General features: G+C 39.4%; 1 protein-coding gene and 1 pseudogene across 1 annotated transcript; both read right to left on the minus strand.

Annotated features, from left to right (window-relative positions):
- On the minus strand, nucleotides 1–10,148 carry LOC112184069. Its single transcript, XM_040513859.1, has 13 exons — nucleotides 10,016–10,148; nucleotides 9,718–9,865; nucleotides 8,007–8,549; nucleotides 6,311–7,507; nucleotides 5,877–6,204; nucleotides 5,242–5,497; nucleotides 4,941–5,157; nucleotides 4,458–4,810; nucleotides 3,721–4,230; nucleotides 2,113–3,304; nucleotides 1,469–1,822; nucleotides 1,051–1,288; nucleotides 1–696 (listed from the first exon to the last, which is right to left on the minus strand). The coding sequence occupies exons 2-13, from the start codon at nucleotides 9,826–9,828 to the stop codon at nucleotides 29–31; spliced, it is 5,967 nt and encodes a 1,988-aa protein (XP_040369793.1). The 5' UTR covers nucleotides 9,829–9,865; nucleotides 10,016–10,148; the 3' UTR covers nucleotides 1–28.
- Nucleotides 10,149–10,755: 607 nt separating this feature from the next.
- Nucleotides 10,756–14,142, minus strand: LOC112184071 (annotated as a pseudogene).
- Nucleotides 14,143–22,398: the final 8,256 nt, after the last annotated feature.

Genomic DNA, 22,398 nt, shown 5'->3' on the forward strand with positions numbered 1-22,398 from the left:
TTCAGCACAGCCAAGTTATCCTGCCTATTTAATAAAATATCAACCTCAGTGCAAACCAACTCATGAAAGTTGTCTGTCTCATTCTTGGCGCTTTTGCCAAGAGGGCCTCCTGTTGTGGAAACTTCTTCAGAGGCCAGCCCTTGCTGCCAGATGACCAAAGAGACATGGCAAGTACGTAGAATATTATTTTCAATGAGGCTTCTTTGAACTTACCTGCCTTTCCAAGGAAATCAGATTCAAGTAGAATTTCACCTTTAAGCTGTGCGATGTTTGCAGCTTCCAGATAATTTCCAAATTCTTCCTCCAACAACAAAAGCTCATCAAGGCTATCCAACCTCTTCAAAAAGTCCCGCACCAAAGTTATAGAAGGAAAAGCTTTAATAAACTTAATCATGGATCTGTTATCATTCAAATCATAATAGTGAAGTGCACAGCTCTCTAAAAATTCAAGCTGCATTCTATTTATTCCTTTTCCTCTAGTAGTCATAGCAGTGTCCTCTTCTGCATGCTGTTTCCAGTTATTGATGTACTGCAAACCCAGTTCAAATAGTTTTCCCTTTTCACAAATAGTGAGACACTCTGCGAAAAAATTACCCTTAGCATAGACATCTGCTGCCTCCTTATATCGTCCTGCTAGAGAAAAACATTCCGCGGCTCTCTTCAGTTCAGACTCCCCACATTTCAAATATATTCTAGCTGCACCAATTAAAGACACAAATTAAGAAAATAAAATTGATTTAACCTTAATTCAGAACAAAAATTCCCTAGAGATTTCAACATTAAATGGGAGTACACAGCCATGCAAACATGGAATCAAGATTTTCAATTATACAATACAATGAATACAAAAATCCAAGGAACAAAGGATAAAACTAACAGAACCACAAGAATACTACGATTTGAAAACATGAGGCAGACTAAGCAAAACAGATGTAAATTGTCTTACCAGCTTTTTCATACTCCGGAAACCAAAAACCAACAGAACCACTAGAATACTACGAATCAAAAACAGGAGGCAGACTAAGAAAAACTGATTTTAAATAGTCTTACCAGCTCTTTCATACTCCCCCAGATCAGAAAAACATCTGGCAGCAGAATCTGCCTTGCCTATAGCGTTAAATATTTCAGCAGCTTCCCTGAGAATAGATTTAGCCTCTTCAGGATTTGACGTTCGTATATGGGCAGCAAGTGCTTTAAGGCCAGCTGCTTTAGACCTTCTTTCCCAGTAAGTGTCACCTGCTCTTTCAAAGCACATTGTGGCCATTTCGTAGTTGTGTTCATGATATAGCTGCAACAAACAAAAGAACGAATTAGGAAAGTATAATTGAAAATACTGGTATTTGAACTGTAATAAGTACTACTACTACTACCACCACTACTACTACAGGAAAAACAATTTCTGTTATAGTTAATCTCTCCTCTTCATCATTACTATTTTCTCATTGTTGTACAGAAAGATTAAGCAAACCTTAATGCCACGTGACTTCCACTCCTCAGGACTGCTTGCAACTTGCATTTCATGTGCAAGGGAATCATCCAGTTGCTTAACTTGCACAAGACATTTCTTCTTCCAGTAGTCAAACATTGGTTTGGACAGCTCTTCCATATTTTCACAAATCCACAATCTCTGCCTCGTGCGAGTAACGGCCACATATAGTTGCTTCAGTTCAGAGCATAAGATATTGTGTTTGGCTACATCGAAACCAGGAAAGCCCCTGGGTAAACTGTGGTCGAGTAAATCTAGCTCATTCATGTAATCATATATAACCCTCCACTGGTTTTTTGAAGGTGATGAGCCAAAAAAGTTGTATAAGAGGACATCCTATACAGTGGATAGACAAATGTTAGGACTTTTTCAACATTTGAAAAATCGCGGCAACTAATAACAATCATATTCTGATCCAAAACCAATATATAACAGGAATTCCATTGGAAAATGTAGCGAGGAAAAATTCTTCAATGGAAACAAAAGGAAAGGGGAAAAAAAGATTCATGCCATAGCAGAGCCATACCTAAGGATCACGATAGGTTAAAAAACAAAAATAAAAGTACTAAATTAAAAACAGTGATTACTTCTGTGCAACTAAAGAAGTTAACAGATACGGTAATCACCTGAAACTCAAGGCCCTTGCACTCCACAATTGTTAGAACAAGAGCATGCTTCCCTATAAATTTGGATATCTCTTTTCGAGCACTATCATCTCGGACCAAAATTACCTGCTCTGCACCAAATCCAACTATATTCCCAGTATTTCCAAAAATCTTTACGATTGCATTTTCATTTTCTTCAGATTCAAGCAATACCGGAGCTTCCCCAAATATCAAACTACTTTCAGGTTTTAAGACATCAATGGAAAGGGGAAAGAAATGATATAGTAGGTCAATAATGCTTTGTGATAGCTTGAGGATTCCATCATGGGTACGAAAGTTTTGAGTCAAGTGAAGAATTTCCGAGACTTGGCCTTTTTCCTTACTTTCATCGTGCTTATTGGTTCTTGACTCCAACACAAACTTCTTGTAGAACAGATGTCGTAATTCTTGAAACCTGAAATCAATACCCCTTGCAATTGTTTGTGCAGTGTCACCGGAAAAAACAAAACCATCTTCAACATTGTGGCACATATGTTTAAACAAGGCAATTTGACTCATTGTTAGATCTTGAACCTCATCAACATAAACAAAGTCCATATGATCCCCCTCATACTTTTCATGCATCAGTCGATGGTGAAGATCAATTACAAAATCAGTAAGATCAAATTCCCCATTTTCCATCTTCATTTTTTCATACATCTGAAAAATATCATATATAACTTCTCTCTCTTGCCTGGTTAGAATGGAAACTCGGATCTCTGACAGTTGTACATAATCCTCTCGACTGAGTTTACCATCACATGCTTCTATAGCTCCCAAGCCACCTTTTATATGGGAAATAATCTCTGTAAAGACTCTTGAAGCATCAAGCCTCTTTGTTAAATCGGTATTAAAATGCGGCCAGTATAATGAACTAAACCTCTCATAACTGACTTCCTTTGTTCTTATAAAAGTCTGCAAGGCAGCTGATCTTGAATTCCGTAGATGACCATGAGTAAGCTCAGTTGCATCAAGGAATCTTTCAAAGTATGAGTTGCTCAGTGTTCCATCAAGCATAATCAAGAACTTATGAAATGTGATGAAAAGAGGGTAAGAATGGGGAGGAATTTCATGAAATGAATCTTGGATATCGTTGAATTGAGCTTCATCCTCATCAAAATCAATCATATCAATCAAACTGCTTTCAGTCGAATGACTTCCACCACATGCAAAACTGTGGACACAAGGAAAAAAAGTCAGAATATATGAAAGAAACTCTTGAGCAACAGAGATCATATACTAGAGCACAATTTCATCCTGAACTAAAATTCTAAAGATTCTATTATGTTAAAATAAGAATCCGGTCATTAAAACCAAACCATGCAGATGAGTTAAAGCAGGAACAGAATTAATTCGAAAACTATGTACTGAGAGCAACTGTGCATTCTAACTACAGTTCTAAACCCATTGAACCTATTTAATTCAATCTCAAGTTTAGTATATTTGAGAAAAAGTTTAAGCTTTGAGTGACTTATAAGCCAAGATACCACAGTTTTTCGACAAGAAAGATGTCATTTTATAATTCACGATACAGTACTTTTCACATGTTAAGAAAATAATAGGCAGAAAATAAATGAATAATCGTCGCACCTTTTCAAGTGTAAGACATGTTGCTTGATGGCATAACACAGCTTAGGACTCACTGTAACGAAAAGCTGGTGTAGAACTTTCTCCTCAGTAGCTGCTGAACTCTTTTCAATCTTGCTGCTTTGACTAGTATAGTATCCTTGCACTGCCAACTGGTGCCACTGTTCTTTCTGAAATAATTTCATTGTCAAAACAGTGGTTTTCCCAGTTCCTGACCTTCCAACTATGAAGGAACTTCTATGATGAAGGATAATCTCCATTTCTTGGTCCGTAACTTCAAATGGAAGATCCAGTTCTCTACCCTCACAATCAGACAGCAAGTGGTTTACTACCCCAGATGATAATGAGTAGAACTTCATCAGCAACAAACTTTCGCTAACCCGTGAATTCTCAGCGTAACTTCTACCATCACATGTGTCACCAACAAAATCATTCTGGATTTTAGTGAAGCTAAAATCCTTAAACCGCAAAAATTCCAAAGAAGGTGGCCAGCTCTTTGGAATTTCCAAATCACTGATCACAAAACAAAAACAAAGAAACCAATAATTAATATGAAGAACAATTTGTACAATTATATCATTTCAATGAGAAGAGTTGCTACTTTTTTTGTTCAATCAGAATACAAAGCTTTATTGTTCATCTTGTGAGCGTCCCGTTATTCATCTAAAGGGAGAGTAGGTGCTATGACTTGGATTATAAAATCATACATAATTAGGAAAACAAGAAGATAAATGACATACCCCTCAAGACATTTCTCCTTACAGAGATTAATGAAAGCATCAGTATATTTGTTCATTATACGGTCCAGGCGATTGACCAAAGTTGGGACATCCCCTATGGGCAATATGTCCCAAATCTTCAATACTTGAATGTATCTTGAGTCCTTTGCAATGTCTGTTGTACAAACAACATACAGATTTTCAACCTTAAATTTCTTCAAGATCAGTGAAGAGCTACCACAAATCATTTCTGAACTCTTCTTCTTTGGTCTCCAGCCACTGGCAAGTTTCAGTAGAACATTTAGTACCGACCTCTTCAAACGGACTGATGTCAGTTTCTTGAATGACTTAAAAAAGTTATCACTAAAAAGCACCTGAAGATAATGTAAGAGATGATCCAATTAAACTTTTGAACAGTTGCAATTAAGTTCTTGGAAAATTAAGAGGAAGGATATGTTGTTGGCATTAAGGTAATCAAGATGTAATAACAAGAGCTTTAATTACCTTCCATCTAGCACTTCTGAAAAGTATACTGTCAGCATCAAGCAAATCATCTAGTTGGTCGTACTGTTTCTTAACCTCCAATATGGCCTTGGCTAGATCCTTGTCTTCATCCACATTAAAAAAGCAATGGCGATTTTTGGCATCAAGGACCACGGCCTTCCAAACAGACTCATTATGACATAGAATTTTTTCATTCCCCAAAATCCATAGACAGTGCCTAAAATCATCAGAGGATCAGCAGCTATTTCCACCAACCTACTAAACAAGGATGCAGAAGCATACAAATTTATGTAAAACATACCTAGCCCTTGTAAGAGCAACATTAATTCTTTGCGGTTTTGAAACAAACTCAAGTGACCGCTGATAATTGGATCGTACAGTGGACAATATAATGATGTCCTCTTCCCCACCCTGGAACCCGTCAACTGTCTTTACCTTCACTTTAAAGCCATCAAGATTGTTATACTTCTGTGCAAGTTTGTCCTCGATTGCGACTACTTGAGCAGCATATGGAGATACTATACCAATACTGAGTTTCTGCTTTGATTCAACCCATTCTGTATACAAAGTGAAAGACAAAAGTGAATATCAATCTTTATGAAATAAGCTACACAGTTTAGATCTAACAAATGAATGATCCTTTATACATGTCACCCAAATTGCATTTATGTAACAATGATACTGTTTACAGAATGCATAAGAAAATTACACGATGCTAATATATACAAAGAAAACATTAGCTGAAGGGAATTACTGAGGCAATGTAAACTTTCAAATTAAAGTATATGCATATGCCAAGACCATTTGAATACACTGACAACAATGCTACTGTATCAGAAACTAAAGTAAACTATCACATAAAAACAAAATCAATTAAGCAGACAATTATTTAAAATATCGATATGAGCACATAAAGAAGAATGCAGCTAGACATACTTTTGTAGAGATTCCGCAGTATTTGTGAAACAATAGCAACCTCCACCATATTCTTTCGACTACGTCCATCCTCATCCTTCTCTTCTCGTCCACCAATTACGTTGATGAAAGAATAAGGACCAAACATTGACCCTTTAAGATAGTGTTTCTTCTGGCTTCTACTTTTAAGATTTGGAGCATCCAGGATCATGTTATTGTAGAATCTAGAATTTGGGAAGAAACTTATTGATGGATGCATCCTGTATTGCATATTTAGAAGGTGTTTCGAGCGACCAAATGAGCTTAACCTCTCGAACAAACTTCTTGCAAAACCTGCTTCATCAGATACCTACAGAAGAAAAGAAAGGAGAAATAAAATGCACACAAATAAGAAGTGGAATAAAAACTTATAAAGAGGAGTAAATATTGTTTATAACAAAGTGGCATCAGCTTACAATGCTCTTCACTGTAGCTGGTAACTGACATTCATCCCCAACTAGAACAGCATGCTTCACACCCCATAGTTGAAGGGGGATTGTTGATTCAGACTCTTTCAATTGTGCAGCTTCATCAATAACAACAACGTTCAACGGCTCCATTGCCACTTTATGCAACTTATATGAGCTGGATGCAGTGCAAAATATCAAGGAGGCATTTTGAAAACAAAATTCCATTAGAGACTCTTGCTTCACAAAATTCGGAATGTGAAGTTCACTAAGGGAGTCAAACAGAGTGTGCAAGACTTTAAGGCATTCTCTTCTATTCATGAATAGATGAAATGAGTTATCAGCATATGTCTCCCATATGTCGTCAATGTCAGAACAAGAGAAAATGTCTTCAAGTGCTTCAGAAGCAACATTATCTTGAAACAACAATGATTCAAAGGAATCAACCAAGTTGATAAGCATAATCATGTTTTGGACATTATCTCCACAAATGTAATTTTTCGCCATGTGGGTACATAAGATAGCAATACAATTTCTTAGAGGTGATGCATTAGAAACAAATCTGTCTCTAATAAATTCCAGAAATGATTTGCACTTCTCCTCGCCAACTTGAGTGTCACACTTGCTTTCTTTTCCTTTCATTTGACCTAAGGTCTTTGGTTCCTTCTCTATGGTTAACTCATTTACCAAAAAGTTATGGTAGTGAGAAACACAATCTTCAAGAAAATCTATCATGGAAGCAAAGCAATGCCTCCAGCCAGTCTGTGGTCCTAAGCACTCGGCAAGCCTTTTGAGACGGTAATCTAGATATATCTCTTCAATATCTGAGCCAACTCTGAGTCGCTCCTTATTCCCAAATAGAAGAACTTCTCCGAAAGAACAAAACAAAGAACTGGACTGTACTTCAGTCAACATCTTTACAACACGAGAAGCAACTTCAGTTATTGCAACATTTGTTGGGGCACAAACAAGAGTCCTACAATTCATCTGTAACAAGGTTACAAGTAGAGTCGCAATTGTTTTAGTTTTTCCAGTACCAGGAGGACCCCAAATTAGTTCAACAGCAGACTTCTCACGACAATGCAGCATTTCAAGGCAGGCTAAAACAGTCCCTGTTTGGGATTCATTCAGACCAGATGATAAACTCTGAACTAACCCCTTATTCACGATGTCATTATTCTTTTCAGAGCAGAGATTTTCATGAGCCTGTAATCAATCATAATATCTTCAGTCAGTTCCAGCAATAAAACAAAGGATTCATCTTACATATTTTGATACACAAGTAGATAGAGTTGAAGAACATCAGATATGTGATAAAATCTTCATGAGCCTGTAATCATATGGAATAATTAAATAGAGTTGAAGACCATCAGATATGTTATTTAGATCAGTCAAAGAATCCATCTTACATATTTTGATATGCAAGTATTAAGGTTAAACCAGGGAGGAAAGATTTGTCATATTTCTTCATGAACTTTAACCAGGAAGAAATTGTCTTAATATTAATATGGTATATCATCAAGTGATATAGTAAAGGTTATTTAGCTGTGAAAAAAGCTAAAAACACTGAGTACTTACTAAGATGTTGGGCCAGTATTACATTACATTATAGTTCATGTACCACAAATAGTTCCTATGTTAGTGAACGTAATTCTAACTCAACCAAACAAAATATACATACTAATTACAATCACAAATCTCTTACCACAGAATCAGTGCACAGAACTTCCTTGATAATGTTCAGGTTTTTGGACATGTGCAAAGCTTTCCATATTCTTCCATTCGGGATTAAGTTCACTAGAAAAACCATAAACAGTGATGCCGAACCCTTTACAACTTCAAGTTCTTTGGAAGCCTTGATTTTAAAATAAAGAGAAGTACTTTCATCCTCGTTCTCATTTTCTGAGACTTTAGTGACTGATGCAAAAGCCCATGACCTCCCTACCCTTTGTAAATCTGAAAAACTTTCAGGTTTAGCATTTGCCAAAACAAAAAGATCACCTGGCAAAGTTTCATATGGCTCTTTGCCACGGTCATTTAACCTGTTTCGCCAATAATCAACCTTGATATCATATAGCTTTGTTCCATATGGCTTCACTTTTTCAAAAGCAACTACTTTAGCAAATGGTGCTCTGTAAATAGTTTCCATACTTGCATGGACCTGCGCTCTTGTTTCTTCCAATAAAGGATACAGATAACACCCGAGGTAATGCTCCACAGAGTGAAATGATTCAGGAATCTTTTCCACCTAGAATAACAAAGACTTGCTGTAAGTACGCCTCATTTGATTCAAACCTCAAACAAATTGTATTCAATGTAAACAACTGCGGAATTCACTAAAACATACAGAAGGATGCAAGGAGAGAGTATTACATTACAATTTCAATCTGATATTTCTGATAAATAGACGTCTTCAGATTATACTTTTAAAACGTTGGATCCAAACTTATTTTGTAAAAGCATGAATTTTTTTTAACCAATCCTAAAGGTGTTTTTTAGCCTGAAGTGAATCTAAATTGGACATGTATAAGAAATTTTAAATTACCATAGCTTTACCCGAATAGAATATACATAATTGAAACATAGCCATTTGCTCATTTCTTTTTTTAAGTGAAGAAACTACTGTATATCTACTCTCTTTTGAACAGTCACGAGTGAACCTAAATTGAACAAAGTGCATATTTTGTATCGTGGTCTCACTAGCAACAATCAAGTCTATAAGACAACTACTACAGATCCATGACCGATCATCATCGATGCATCTGCATTTCCCACCTTAACACTTCAGTCACAAAACAGAACGGATATCTATTGCCATCTAAGATAGAAATAAATGATATCCATTGACAACAATTCATCACACTCTCCGCAATACCAGATCTCAGTGGTCACACTATTGCCATATATTTGCTCATATTTGAGTACCAGATGAAAGAAAGAAAAGAAAAAGTGAAGAAGATGAGTGAGAGCAAAGCATGAGGAATAATTAGCAAACTGAAATGGTAGGCTTAAAAATTAGACATTTTCGAGTCAAGGCCACCGAAGAAAAACTAAAAAATTTGCTACAACAATAAAGCCACCTTCTCTTGTAACAGTCATCAAAATTCACCACAAAAACCTTTACTATTTCACTTATTTACTAGCAGAGCAACAAGAAAGATGACAATGGAATATAAAGACCGTACCTTTCTTCAATAATAACAAGAAAGATCAAGACTTTCTAACAAGAAAGATCAAGACTTTCCAAGTAAAAGTGGAGGCTACCCTTCTAAAGATTATTATTTCACTTATTTCTTAACAGAGCAACGAGAAAGATAACAAAGAAACATAAAGCCGCTACCTTTCTTCAATAAAAGATCAAAAACACAAAAAGATAAAGACTTTACAAATAAAACTGGAAGCTAGCCACAAAATACCTTGTTCTTGAAGAGACGTTCATTGAAAATGTTATCAAGGGACCAAGAAAACACAGTCTCAGCCAAAAGGTTGGGCTTTTTAGGCTTTTTCTTGTGTGAACCTTCCATCATCTCCTTGTCTAACTCAAAACTCCCTTGCTTTTGTTATCTGCATTCAAAACAAAGCATATATTACCATGAGAATTATCACAGAAAACCCACTTCCTCACCACAACTTTATGTGAAGGAAATGAAAAAAGAGAGAGGGATTTTGAAAAGAGAGATAGAACAATCTGTAACAAAAGGCAAGATACATTACATTTCAACTCTTTGGGCTTAGAATTATCATCCAGATATTCAAGAGAGAGGTAAAATTTCTGACCAGAACCCTTGAGAGAGTGAATGCAAATAGAAAAGGTTTGTGCTTGGAGGGGACGTTCTTCTCCCCTTAGACCATTTGACCTCTCTATAAAGGTGTTGTCTTTTATGCTTTAAATAAAAAATGAAGATTTATTCGGACAGGTTTTCTTTTTTCGTTTTTGCTGAAGGAGGTCATTGGGAGTCGGACAGGTTTCCCCCACAAAATCATGATTTTCTTCATTAATGTCTAGTTCGTTCTTAACCCATTTTCGTGAAAAATATTGAATGTACTAAACCACAGCTACCACCTAACACCTTTTTTATGTACATAGTCACTTTAACCTTGTATTTGAATAACACTTTTTTTTTCCTTTTCTCATTTGCAATAAATTAAGTTCAAATAAGATGATTTTGAGATCAAATTCTTGTTTAACATATCGTGTCATTTCATATTCGCATTATATTTGAATTGAATATAATAAAAAAGTAAGTATTATGTCTGTGCCTGGTTGCATTTGTGTTGTGTGAAAATATCTCGAAGGGTCATCATTAGAATTCTACTGAATACTTGTTAACTATTTTATTGTATGTATAAAACGAATGATATAGTGTACATATTTTCTATAAACACAAGCAATATGCAGTGCATCTATTTACACATTACTAGCTAATTCATGCCTAATTATTTGCTTTTAAAGATTATAAACAACTCGTAGGTTGAACAGTGCCGAAAGTCTTTCCGATTGCATTTGTACAATACGATTCCACCACTTGATTCCGACAAGCCAAATTTACGTTTTCAAGTCTTATCCCACTGCATGGATTTGCTGCACTACAAGTGAATTTTACTGCAACCGCTGTTGCTGATGTTCCTCGAATGTTTTGATACAATACATCACTAATTTTCACACCTGATACCTATTGAATCGAGATAGAAGTGTGCATTAGTACTTAGATTATTGAACTTAATTTGGGCACATGATAATCAAGTTCAATCAATTCTCACCTGAGCAGGGCAGTTAAGGTTGTGTGGGCAGTAATTTTGGTCAATTACAATAGGGTTTTGGACATCAATCATTTCAACGTCAAGAAATTGGACACCTTGGACAAACCCGTTGCTACGTCTCGCCCAAGATTTTATCCTCACACCATTCTGGGTGCCCTTAAAAATCGCATTTTTGACCGTTACATTTTGTACCCCTTCCTCTTCCAAGTCCTTGGCTAGGCTCCCAATGCTGCGATCACCAAACACATGCATTAGGCCATTAGCTAGCTAACATCAACATTATAAGAGGTTTAATTTAATATGATGAACCTGTAACCTTGAAACTTTGACATACCTAATGCCATGGCCAGGTCCGCATGATATGTGTTCCATCCATAAGTCCTTGGTGCCGGGGCCAATAGAGACACAATCGTCCCCAGTTTTGATGGAGGTGTCGAAGATTACAACTTCGAGAACTGGACATGGATGCCATCGCTGTTTGGGCTATTGCCAGCAGCAATGACTTTGACGCCTTGAATGAGAACGTCTTGGCAGCCGTTTATGACAATGTGGTACATGTGGCTGTTCAATGACATTAGCCCCTCGACTCTAATGTTTTTGGAGTTCGTAAAACTCAAACCCTGCAATTACACATAGACAAGAGTTTAAATTAAATATCAATACTAAATAGAAATGTACAGTACGTAGCAGATGATTCTAGTTCATATACTAACCGTGGCGCCATCAGGACAATTGGAGGCTTTGGTGCTCAATTTGCAAGCCCACAATGCAGAACCCTTGGCGTCAAGTGTTCCTCCAATAATGGTTACCCCGCTGACTCCTTCAAAACCGAGCCAATTGTTGGCTTGGCCTAGGACTCGGTAATCAGGTGAAGCTACAAGCGTTCCATCAATCTGGAAAGTAATCTGTGGGCTCTTGCAGTCACCTTTAAAGGTAATAGAGTTAAGCAAATACCTCCCTTTTGGTACATTTATCTAGGCTGAATCTGGGGAGGCACAGGCAGCAGCCCATGCATCAAGAAAAGCTTGGGTTGAATCAGTTACGCCATTGCGTTTAGCTCCAAAGCTTAAGACATTGTAAACAGTTGTGGACTTGTGGTCTCATCAGCAGCAGAAGCAGACGACTGGTATAAAATATGTAGAACAAGCAATACAGCTGCGTAAGAACAATGTGTATGCTGCACCATTTTTTCTTCCTTTTCTGTATGAGATTTTGGGAGAGAGAAGAACTAACAGAGATATATTAAGATCAAGATCAGCGAGTATGAAGTTGAATGTGGAGGGAAATGACGCGCGAGTTGAAGATAATGGTAAGCCTAGCCTGGGTATTTAACTATTTATATATGGTTGAATGGTTTGTAGGATACACGTAAATGGATTATGGTACATGCATGAAAGTAACTGGGTTGATAAGCATATATAAAGGAATATATATGCATGCATATACATGGAAATCATACTAAGAAAGCAAACTGCGCAGGAAATTTACACACTAGTTGGTGGCCACTCTTCTCTTTTTGGTTTTATTATATATGCCAAGCACTAGTCAAGGGAGTCTTCGAATGAATGCTCCCATCATTTGATTGCTTGCTGCTTAATGAAGTAATATTTGAAACTTATATATGACTAATATTCTCATCCTTAGAACCCCAGAAATTGTACATCGACATTTAATATTGACACAAAGTTAGGAAGAGGCCGTTGACTTGTTTTTGAATTCATCTCTCACGCGCTTCAATTGGATCACTAGCTAGGTTGCTTCAAGTTCAAGTACAGTCTATAACGGCCGGTAGCTTAGGTGTGAGATTAACGCCACTGTGAAGTGCTAACAAAGTTGCAAAAAATAAGGGTGTCTCATTGATTTCAAACTCGGACCGTTCTAATTTCATGTGACTTTAGGATCCTAATTTAGCTGTAGGCCTGTAGCAACCAAATTGGACATTGAAAATCAAGTGAAAGGCGGATATGGCCTCTTCATAAATTTTTTGATTTGACAATAAGATATTTCTGTATAATTCATTAATTCCTCAACATTGAACCTCTCTAATTTCTTGAGGAGACGTTTTTTTTTTTGAAATAGAAGTTGATTTCATTAGATCAACAGCCAATAGGCTAGAGTCTACCATAACTTACATAAGCAAACTCGGCAAGAAAATCCGAACTAAACTATCTAAGCTAGAGCAGATCATTAAAATCTCTGGGACGCTCACATTTAAGCGAGCCTATACAAGAATAGAACAAACCTCGCCTCCTACGGAAAGGAAATCATTCAACTAGCCCTAACTTGCCAAGCACGCAATTGTGGTACAAACTAGAAACTAGAAACGTCATAGAAGACTCATAGAAGCTTGTCCTCGCTCACATAGGCTCATACCCAACAGAAATAAATTAGTAAATAACAAGCTCCTCCCTTTTCGAGTTGGAGCTCATACCAGCAAATACCCTCTTCACTTTCCCCTTCTTGGAAGCTTGTTTCATAGAGACCAAGGCCTTCTGCCCCATCAGCCCAAAGTTGAGCCCAGGCCCAGATACCCAGGCCCAACCCCAAGCCCACGAGGAAGACCTAGCAGAAGCCCAGCTCCTCTGCTGCCACTTCGCCGCCATCAATTCCGGCGGCCTTCCTGCCCATCTCATCAAACCGTCCACCGACGTCTGGATGAAAACAGCCGGCTGAAAATCGCCGTGAGTCACCGCCTGAAAACCACCGCCCTCCAAGAATAGCCTCGATCGACGTCTCAGAACGGTGACGTCCAGATCGAAACATCCCTCTACATAACCCAGCCACCGGCCTTGACTACTGCCGCGCTCAGAGCCGACAACCACCGTCGACGATGTACGGCGCTCGAAGACCGGATCCAATCCAGCAAAAAACACGGTCAGCGAGGCCTCCAACCCAGAAACCTCGCGCTGCACCGCACGATCAACGCCGAGACCCCGCCCCGCGCCATCGCATCTTTGCCCTCCACGATCGCCGCCTTGCCTGAGGAAAGATTGCCTTGCCTGAGGGAAGCTCGCCGCCGCCAAATCGAAACCTAGGTTGCGAAAACCCAAGTCGCTCCGAGAAACTCGGAGACGCCTCATTCTGCTTTTTTTTAGGAGACGTTGAACATGGAGAAAATTCATAAAACTAAGAGGAGTTAAATTTGCATTCCCCAAATTACAAACCACACTCCCTTCATAACATTAAAATATTATCTCAATCAAATTTTATTGAACTTCCAAGTTTACCCGTCCTAAACATATTTTTGTCCTCATCAAATCTTACGTCTTCGTCTTCTAAAGCTTCTTTAGAATTGCAATCATTATCATCTATGCAAATCCTCCTTCCATCAATCAATTATAGACATTTACTCATGAACCCAGCATCTCCAACATTGACCAAATTTAATCAAAGAAAATTCAACAAAAGGTATGAGGGAGATGGGAGTTGATTTGAGCTTGAGAAGCATTTCCTTTTGTTTTGTGTTTAATTTGTGTTTCTGGGTTTGGAAAGAGAGAAGACAGAGAGAGTAAGGTAAGCATAAAGCAAGATTTGGGAGCAGGCAACAAAAATAACCTTTCTTCGAAAATCTCATATGGAATTGAGATCTATAAGAACTTTAAATTGCTAGTTCGATCATTCCAAGAATCAATTTTTCTGGAAAATTTAGTTGCAGAAGCTAATAAGATCGATGGCAACGGAGCTGCCAAATTTTGCGAGGTCGATGAACAGGGTATCGCAACTATCTCGAGTTGATGGCAATGGAGCCGCCGAATTTGCAAGCGATGAGGTAATAAGACATGGTCTTCAACTAGGTCTTGAATATTTGGTTGGTGGGGGGTAATTTGAATACTGGGTTTTGTAATCTTGACTCTGTTTACTGAGAAAACAAGGATATTCTGGGATTTGAGTGAAGAAGGGTGATGGTACCAGTACCAGTGGTGAGGGATGGAATGTGAAGCACCCATTACCCCTTTAAAGCGGCTTTATACATAAAACTATAGGAGCCTCTGGTTTGCCGATGGCAAATTGGCAACTCTATTGGATTGTACTACGATTGTTTGGTTATTGGTAGTACAAATACTCTGCTGGAAATACATGGAGGGTAAATTTGAGAACTTCAAATTAGAAACCTTGAGAAATAATATAAAAATATAAAGGGAGTATGGTTTGTAATTTGAGGAGTGCAAATTTCACTCTCCAAAACGAATCACATTAATTTTCTCGACCCGGAGTGCTCACTTTTGTTCAATTTCTTAATTGTAATTGTTGGAAAAGGTTTCCATTGCCACACCCCATTATTTTCTTTACTCACCCTACTTGCTCATTACACCATATATTTTAATTTCAATTATTAAATTTAGTTATCTAACCCATTTCTCTTTCCAAAAATATCCTTATATAACATATACAATTAATAACTAAATATTTTTAACGAAAATATCTTATTTAATTTAAACCGATAAAAAAGTTAAAATATATTAAAATCTCATAATAAAATCATAATCTAATTTATTTCTAATTTTTTAAATTTTTTTTCTTTCAATTTCAATGTTCTCTTTTTCAATCCATGTAAAAGGATTAGTAAATTTACAACTATAGGCAAGAAAGAAGAGATTGTTTTAGGGAATCAGAAATTGAGAGATAATCGCTGTGTATTCTCATTGATAATAGGGGCCTCTTTATATAGAGGATTATAATGCATAGAGTTAGAATCATACAAGGAAAGATAATCTCTAGATTCTTCTAATTAAACCTTATTACCACTAGGTCAAGTAACCTAGAGTTTGGGCCAAACACAAATAGAGATATCCTTAAACACTCCCCCTTGTGTTGTCCAAACGCGGTGCTTCTCTCGTTGCCTCATTAAAAACCTTGCCGAGTAACAAAAACCCAGTGGGACAAAAATAACCTCGGTCGAAGGGGAAAAAGAGCACAACACACCCTTCACGTTTCGAGATGAACATATAGACATCTCCCCCTGATGACTACGATCATGGGAGTTCAGATAATTTCCGCAAGTCAATTCTTGCCACATGTTTCTCGAACGTGGATTTGGGCAATGACTTAGTAAACAAGTCTGCCTCACTGTCCTCATATCGAGCCTAGTTCACTTTGATCTCGAGGAGAGTCTGTTGTTGCTGATTATGCTTGGTGTTATCGCTTTTGATGTAGCCTTGCCTCATTTGTTCAAAACAAGCAGCATTATCCTAAATGCTCGTAGGCTCATCTGTGGTAGACTTCAAACCACAATTGTTCGAACAGGCGTAATTATGAATCCAATCCATATTCATTCACGAACCACTTCATGAAGAGCAATGATCTCTGCATTGTTCGAAGATATAGCGATTAAAGTCTATTCTGTAGACCTCCAAGATATCGCGGTCTTTCCCATGGTAAAAACATAACCAGTTTGGGAGCGACCTTTGTGTGGGTCAGAGAGATACCCAGCATCAGCAAAACCTTCCAAAACACATGTTGTTTTGGGATAGGGATAGTGGACACAGGCCAGTGTTGGCAGCGTACCTGGTGTGTGATGGGTCCGAATCCATCATCTCTTTATAAGGATAAAACAAGCCCATATCAATCATACATCTCAAATATCGAAAGATATCTTTTACACCAATCCAATGGCGTCGCGTTGGCGCAGAGCTATATCTAGCTAACAAGTTCACAATATATGAGATGTCCGGTCTTATGCATTGGGATAAGTACAATAATGCGCCTATTGTACTAAGTAAGGCACTTCTGCCTCTAGCACATCTTCGTCATCATCCTTTCGACGAAGAGGATCATTTTCAAGATCAAGACTACGGACGATCATGGGGGTGCTTGAAGGCTTGACCTTGTCAAAATGTCTAAGCATCTATCGACACGATGCTCAAGTTCTAAACCGAGACATAATCGTGTTCTCCCAAAATCCTTTATCTCAAACTTCGGATTTCAAGTGTTCAGCGGTTTCCCTTAACTCTTTAAGAGCTTCTAATGAAGATCATGTCCAACATGAACCGCGATAGAATCCGAAACTTGTTATGGAAAAGCGTGGGCATATCCCCTCCCAATCAAATAGTCATTTTAGTGAGCATTTCAATCTCTTTGAAAACGCGCTCCATGGTCTAGAGCCATTTGACTTGGGTAAATGAAGTTCACCATGAACCTTCATGTATAGTCCGTATTTAGATCCCTATAGAGATACGTAGTGACCACATTTGTAAGCTGCATGTTCAGTTATTCGGAAACTACCAAACTGATAGGGTAGTGGAGTACAATGACATCCATTACGAGAAAATGTGTCTCATCGTAGTCGATTCCATGGCATTTTTGTGAGAAGCCTTGCGTCATAAGGCGAGATTGCCATCTCTTTTTCTCATCACGCTTTCTAACGAAGACCCATTAGTCAATAAGTTTTATTTTAGGAGATGTTGGCATCACTGGCTCAAAAATCTTCCTCTTAGCCAGAGAATCCAACTTAACCTGGATCGCATCTTTCCATTTAGGCCAAATCTCTCTACGTTGGCATTCATTCATCAACGGAGCGTGGTTCGATATCATTAGACTCAACAAACTTATGCGTAACGAAATGCGCAACTACATCATCAATCATGATGGAGTTTTTATCCAACGTCTCATGTACACTAGTGTAAGTTTCATAGAGCTCTATATTCTCAGGAATAGGTTCTAACGTTGAGGCGTCCCCCAACGATAACCATAACCCGGAAGATACTCATGAGACGGATTCTGAGTCTTAATGATCAAAGGATTGGAATGTGCCAAAGTATCCTTCGAACCTACGGGCCTCCCACGCATCCTAGCTGGGGCCATGGCCTGTAACGCCAAAGTGCCACTCTCTTTGGCGTTGGCGCCATGCCTACCTCCGTGTAGGGTGACGCTACGTCCTCTCGTAGGGACGTACGTCCTTGCAAGCATGTTTGCAGCATATTTGTGTGATCTCGTCACTTTAACAAGGATCGAGATGAGACATAGTGGGGACAGACTACGACAATTCCTGTCGTTCCTGATAAACATCCGTGTTCTTATCTCCCTCTAATGATGGGAAGACTGTCTTATCAAATTGATAACCCGCAAATCTAGCGGTAATGAGATCGCCTTGCAAGGGCTTTAAGTGGCGGACGATTGTTGGAGTCTCAAATCCAATTGAGTTGCCCATTAGTCTGTAAGGACCCATCAGAGAGCGCTGTGGCGGCGCAATCGGCACATAAATGGCTCACTCAAATATGCGTAAGTACGATACTTGTACCCAGTCACTAGCTGTAATGCAAAGGTATATTGAGTAGCGGTGGGTCGTAGACGAATTAGCATAGCTGCATGCGATATTGCATCACCCCAAGCGGATATAGGAAGATTGGTGCACATTACCAATGTTCAGACTACCATCGTAGTCGTTTCTGCGAGACCAATTGGGTGTGTTCCTGGGAATATAATGTCCAACATTAGTCCCAATGCAATAACCATTGAAAGTCTTCGATGTAAACTCTCTAGCAATGTCAAATCCAATTGACTGAATAGGATGATTCGGGGAGTGGGCCCGTTGTTTGTATGATATGTGCTAGGAGTGTAGCATAAGAAACATTTATATGTGGACAATGGCACAACACGTGACCAGCGTGTTTGCGTGTCAACCAACATCATGAGATATTTAAACGTCCGCAAGTTGGTTGAATCAGTCCACAAAATCCCTACGGATTCGTTGTAAGAACAGAATGAGTAGTGACATATCCTTTGCATAGGACGGTCTCAGTCCTAATTACCTTAAGGAATGGGCTTTGTAAAACGAGCGAAAGGCTTTAGAAGCAACCAATGAGGATTTTGGTTGGGCCTAAGCGTCTGTAGCGCTATTAGAAGCAAAATGTGTGACTACATCTCCCATTATAGCGTTGGGGCCATAGGAATGAGTATGTATGGCGTCATTGCCATTGGGAGGAACAACCATGGCGTCATGCTCATGGTTGGCGCCTTTTATGGCGTCATCACGAGGGACTTGGGCGGCCCTATGGCGTCCCAAGATAGCTGCAGCGCCAGATGCTGCGGTGGCTGCTGTCTTACTAAGTCCAGGAATTAATTTTCGATTCTTGCTTCTTCTCACTCTGAAGAATGGATGTCCGTGTGAAGTCTTTAGTATAAGGATCATCATATTATGACTAGGATGACCTATCCTGTCGTGACAAAGCCAATATATGTCTAAATCCAAGAGATATTCTCTCATAACTTCATTGGATTTAATAGCTCGAATAGTGACATAGAGTCCACTAGAGAGACACATAAACTTCTCTAAGATGCACCTTTATTTGCAATCGTTAGAGGCATTTGCAAAGGAACTCATTTTCGTTCTCTACATGCGTTTTCGCATGGAATCCATTGACTATTCATAGGTGCAATTTGCTCTAGAAGCGTAGAGAGTTTATGTGACAATAATCAAGGTGCTATTTAGCAAGGGGAACTTGGGCTATTCCATGTCCTTGAATTCATATTGATGGCTTAGCCATCGTATTCACAAAGAATAAAAATGGAGTCATAATGAAAGGAACTCAAAATTTTATTCATAAGCCAACGGAGTTACATCATTGTCTCTTTGACCAAAAAAAATCTAATCCAAAAACTAGCTAATGCAAAACAATGGTAGTCATCTAACTTCTTTCGGTAATTCCAACGCATATGTGACCAGGTGAGTAGAGGGATGTCAGTGGAGCAAAGCTCTCTCAAGTACCACTAATCTCAAAACCTTCCTAGACATCACATTTGTATTGAGTATGCCTACTAATACCATTGGCATCTACTACAAAATAATATGGCAATTGCCTATTACATCTCTTGGAAAATAAAAAGACTTAATCAAAATCGCCAGTCTCTGGATCTTGGCCTTTGAAGTCTTCAACCCTTAGAGCGAGATCGTCATCTTGATCTTCTTGCTCCATGTAATTTGCTTCCCTTGCTTCACGATACGTCTTGTACGCGTTAGCAACATTCTGGGGTGCATTACATACTTTAGCCCAATGTCCGGACGCTCCACACCGAAGACAAGCATCATTGTGGTCAGGTTCCCTTGATCGAGGCGCTTTAGGAGCGCTTTGGGGATGGCTATTCCATTTGGTGGCGTCACCACCATAGCCAGAGGCTTGGCCTCTCTCTCTCTTCACACGTTTACCTCTACGGTTCCGTGCACGCCTATCTTGGCGATTTCCTTCCTCTTTGGGGCGAGATTATGGACCAGAACTTCCAGAATAATCATTTTCCTTAGGGTTTTGCTCCTTGCGCACTCCTTTAGGGGCGCGACTATAATTAGACTCCGGAATTGGCTTTTCTCCCACGGGTCTAGAGTTATAGTTCTTCACAAGTATGTTGTCGTGCTTTTCAGCTACGTTCACGGCTCCAATAAGCTCATGAAATCTTGTGATGCGTCTAGCATTGACATCAATCCGATGGTTTTTAGCTACCATCAATGCAGAGACAGGGAAGGTGGAGAGAGTTTTCTCGATCAACATCGTATCAGTGATTTTCTGTCCATAGAATTTCATCAAAGACTTGATACGAAGTGCTTCTGAATTGTAGTCAAGTACAGACTTGAAATCACAGAAGCGGAGGCTATGCCATCTCACTTCTAAGTCTGAAAGCAGGGAATCACGGACGTTGCCAAAACGCTGCTCGAGTTCTACCCATAGTTTTCTTAGGTCTTCCTCATTGAGGTACTCATTTTGGAGCGCGTCATTCATGTGCCTTTTCATGAGAATGATGCCTTTTGCTTCATTAGCCTCTCTCGTAGCTCTATTTGCTTCAAAAGCAGCAGCTTGTTGAGGAGTAAGCACGTCCTGAATTGGCTCTTGGATCGTACTCAGGATCCCATTAGCCTTCAGATGCTGGCGCACATCACGGACCCACTTGTGGTATCCTACGCCTGTTGTCTCTAGTGGAGCGAAGCTCAACTTGTTCAGGTTACTCATCCTGAAAAACAACAAGAAAGTAGGGTTAGTTTCAGAGCAAAATAAGCTACCACGAAAGCAAAAAATCTCTGAGCGTAGTCGCTTCCAAGAAATTAGGAATTTCCGAGCGTAGTCGCTTCCAAGAAATTCAATTCCAAGAGGGGTTGGATTAGATCGAGACAATGATGTTTGTGGTCGATCGTATTCTTCTCAACAAACTCTAAGTTTGGAGGACTCTACAAGCTCTAAGGTTGGAGTGAGCACGAACCCCCACAGTTCAGCTTTTGGTCTCCCCTATGAAGAAGAAAGGGGGGTAGAAGAAGGGAGGTTTCAAGTCCCCGAGAAAAGAAGAAAGGAATGAAAAAAAACTTCAAAAAATGGGAACTTTTAGAAAAGTTTACCTTGAAAATTGGCCGAAAATTTTGACCGGAAAAGTTACTGTAGATGGCCTGAAAATTTTGCCGGAGGTCGCCGGAAAAGTGGTGGTCTGACGGTGGTCGCCGGTGGCCGGAGCTGAGGTGGTGGTGGCTGTAAGCGGAGGTGGCAGAGCCTTGTAGGGCTTGTGCGGAGCTTCTGCAGGGCTGCTGCGCGGCTCCTGGAGGTGCTAGGCAAGGGCTGTCGGCAGCTGTCGATGGCGTGCAGGGGATCTGTCAGCAGATGTTGACAAATGCTCGGCAGGTGTGAGCGGGGGCTCGGCAGGTGTGTGCGGGGCTGTCAGCAGGGGCAGGCACACGTCTCGGCAAGTGTCGGCGGGTGCGCGCTGGGCTTCTCGGCAGATGTCGGCAGCACTCGGCAGGAAGCGTGCAGGGCTCTCGGCAGATGCCTGCAAGGCTGTCGACAGAGGCTCGGCAGCACTCGTCAGATCTCGGCAGGGGCGTGCAGGGACCTCGGCAGGTGCCTGCTGGGGGTAGGGGCCGGTCCGATTTTTCCGACGGCATGTTCAGGGACTTTCCGGCCGGTTCCGGTGGTTCCGCCACCGGTTCTAGGTTCCTTGAGGCTAGGGCTTCAATATGTGGGGCGATGGATGTTGGAATTTGAGGGCAACGAAATTAGGGTTTCAGGGTTAGAGTTTCGTACTGATAACGTGTTTTAGGGAATCAGAAATTGAGAGATAATCGCTGTGTATTCTCATAGATAATAGGGGCATCTTTATATAGAGGATTACAATGCATAGAGTTAGAATCATACAAGGAAAGATAATCTCTAGATTCTTCTAATTAAACTTTATTACCACTAGGTCAAGTAACCTAGAGTTTGGGCCAAACACAAATAGAGATATCCTTAAACAGAGATTGATTTTTGATTTTGATTTTTTTTCTTTTCGTGTTTTAAATTTTTACTTTTAGTGTTCACAAAAGGTATTGCAAAGACTTTGATGAAGTTAACACTAATGATTTTGTGAAATTTTTTTTTTATATCAAA

The sequence above is a fragment of the Rosa chinensis genome, chromosome 2 (genome assembly GCF_002994745.2).
Source record: "Rosa chinensis cultivar Old Blush chromosome 2, RchiOBHm-V2, whole genome shotgun sequence".
Lineage (NCBI taxonomy): Eukaryota > Viridiplantae > Streptophyta > Magnoliopsida > Rosales > Rosaceae > Rosa > Rosa chinensis.

Coding starts and splice junctions, on each gene's coding strand:
- LOC112184069 (XM_040513859.1), bottom strand. CDS start 9,828: ATGATGGAAGGTTCACACAAGAAAAAGCCTAAAAAGCCCAACCTTTTG. Junction 7,508..8,006: donor TTCTGTGCACTGATTCTGTG/GTAAGAGATTTG, acceptor GATTGATTACAG/GCTCATGAAAATCTCTGCTC. Junction 697..1,050: donor GGGGGAGTATGAAAGAGCTG/GTAAGACTATTT, acceptor TAATTGGTGCAG/CTAGAATATATTTGAAATGT.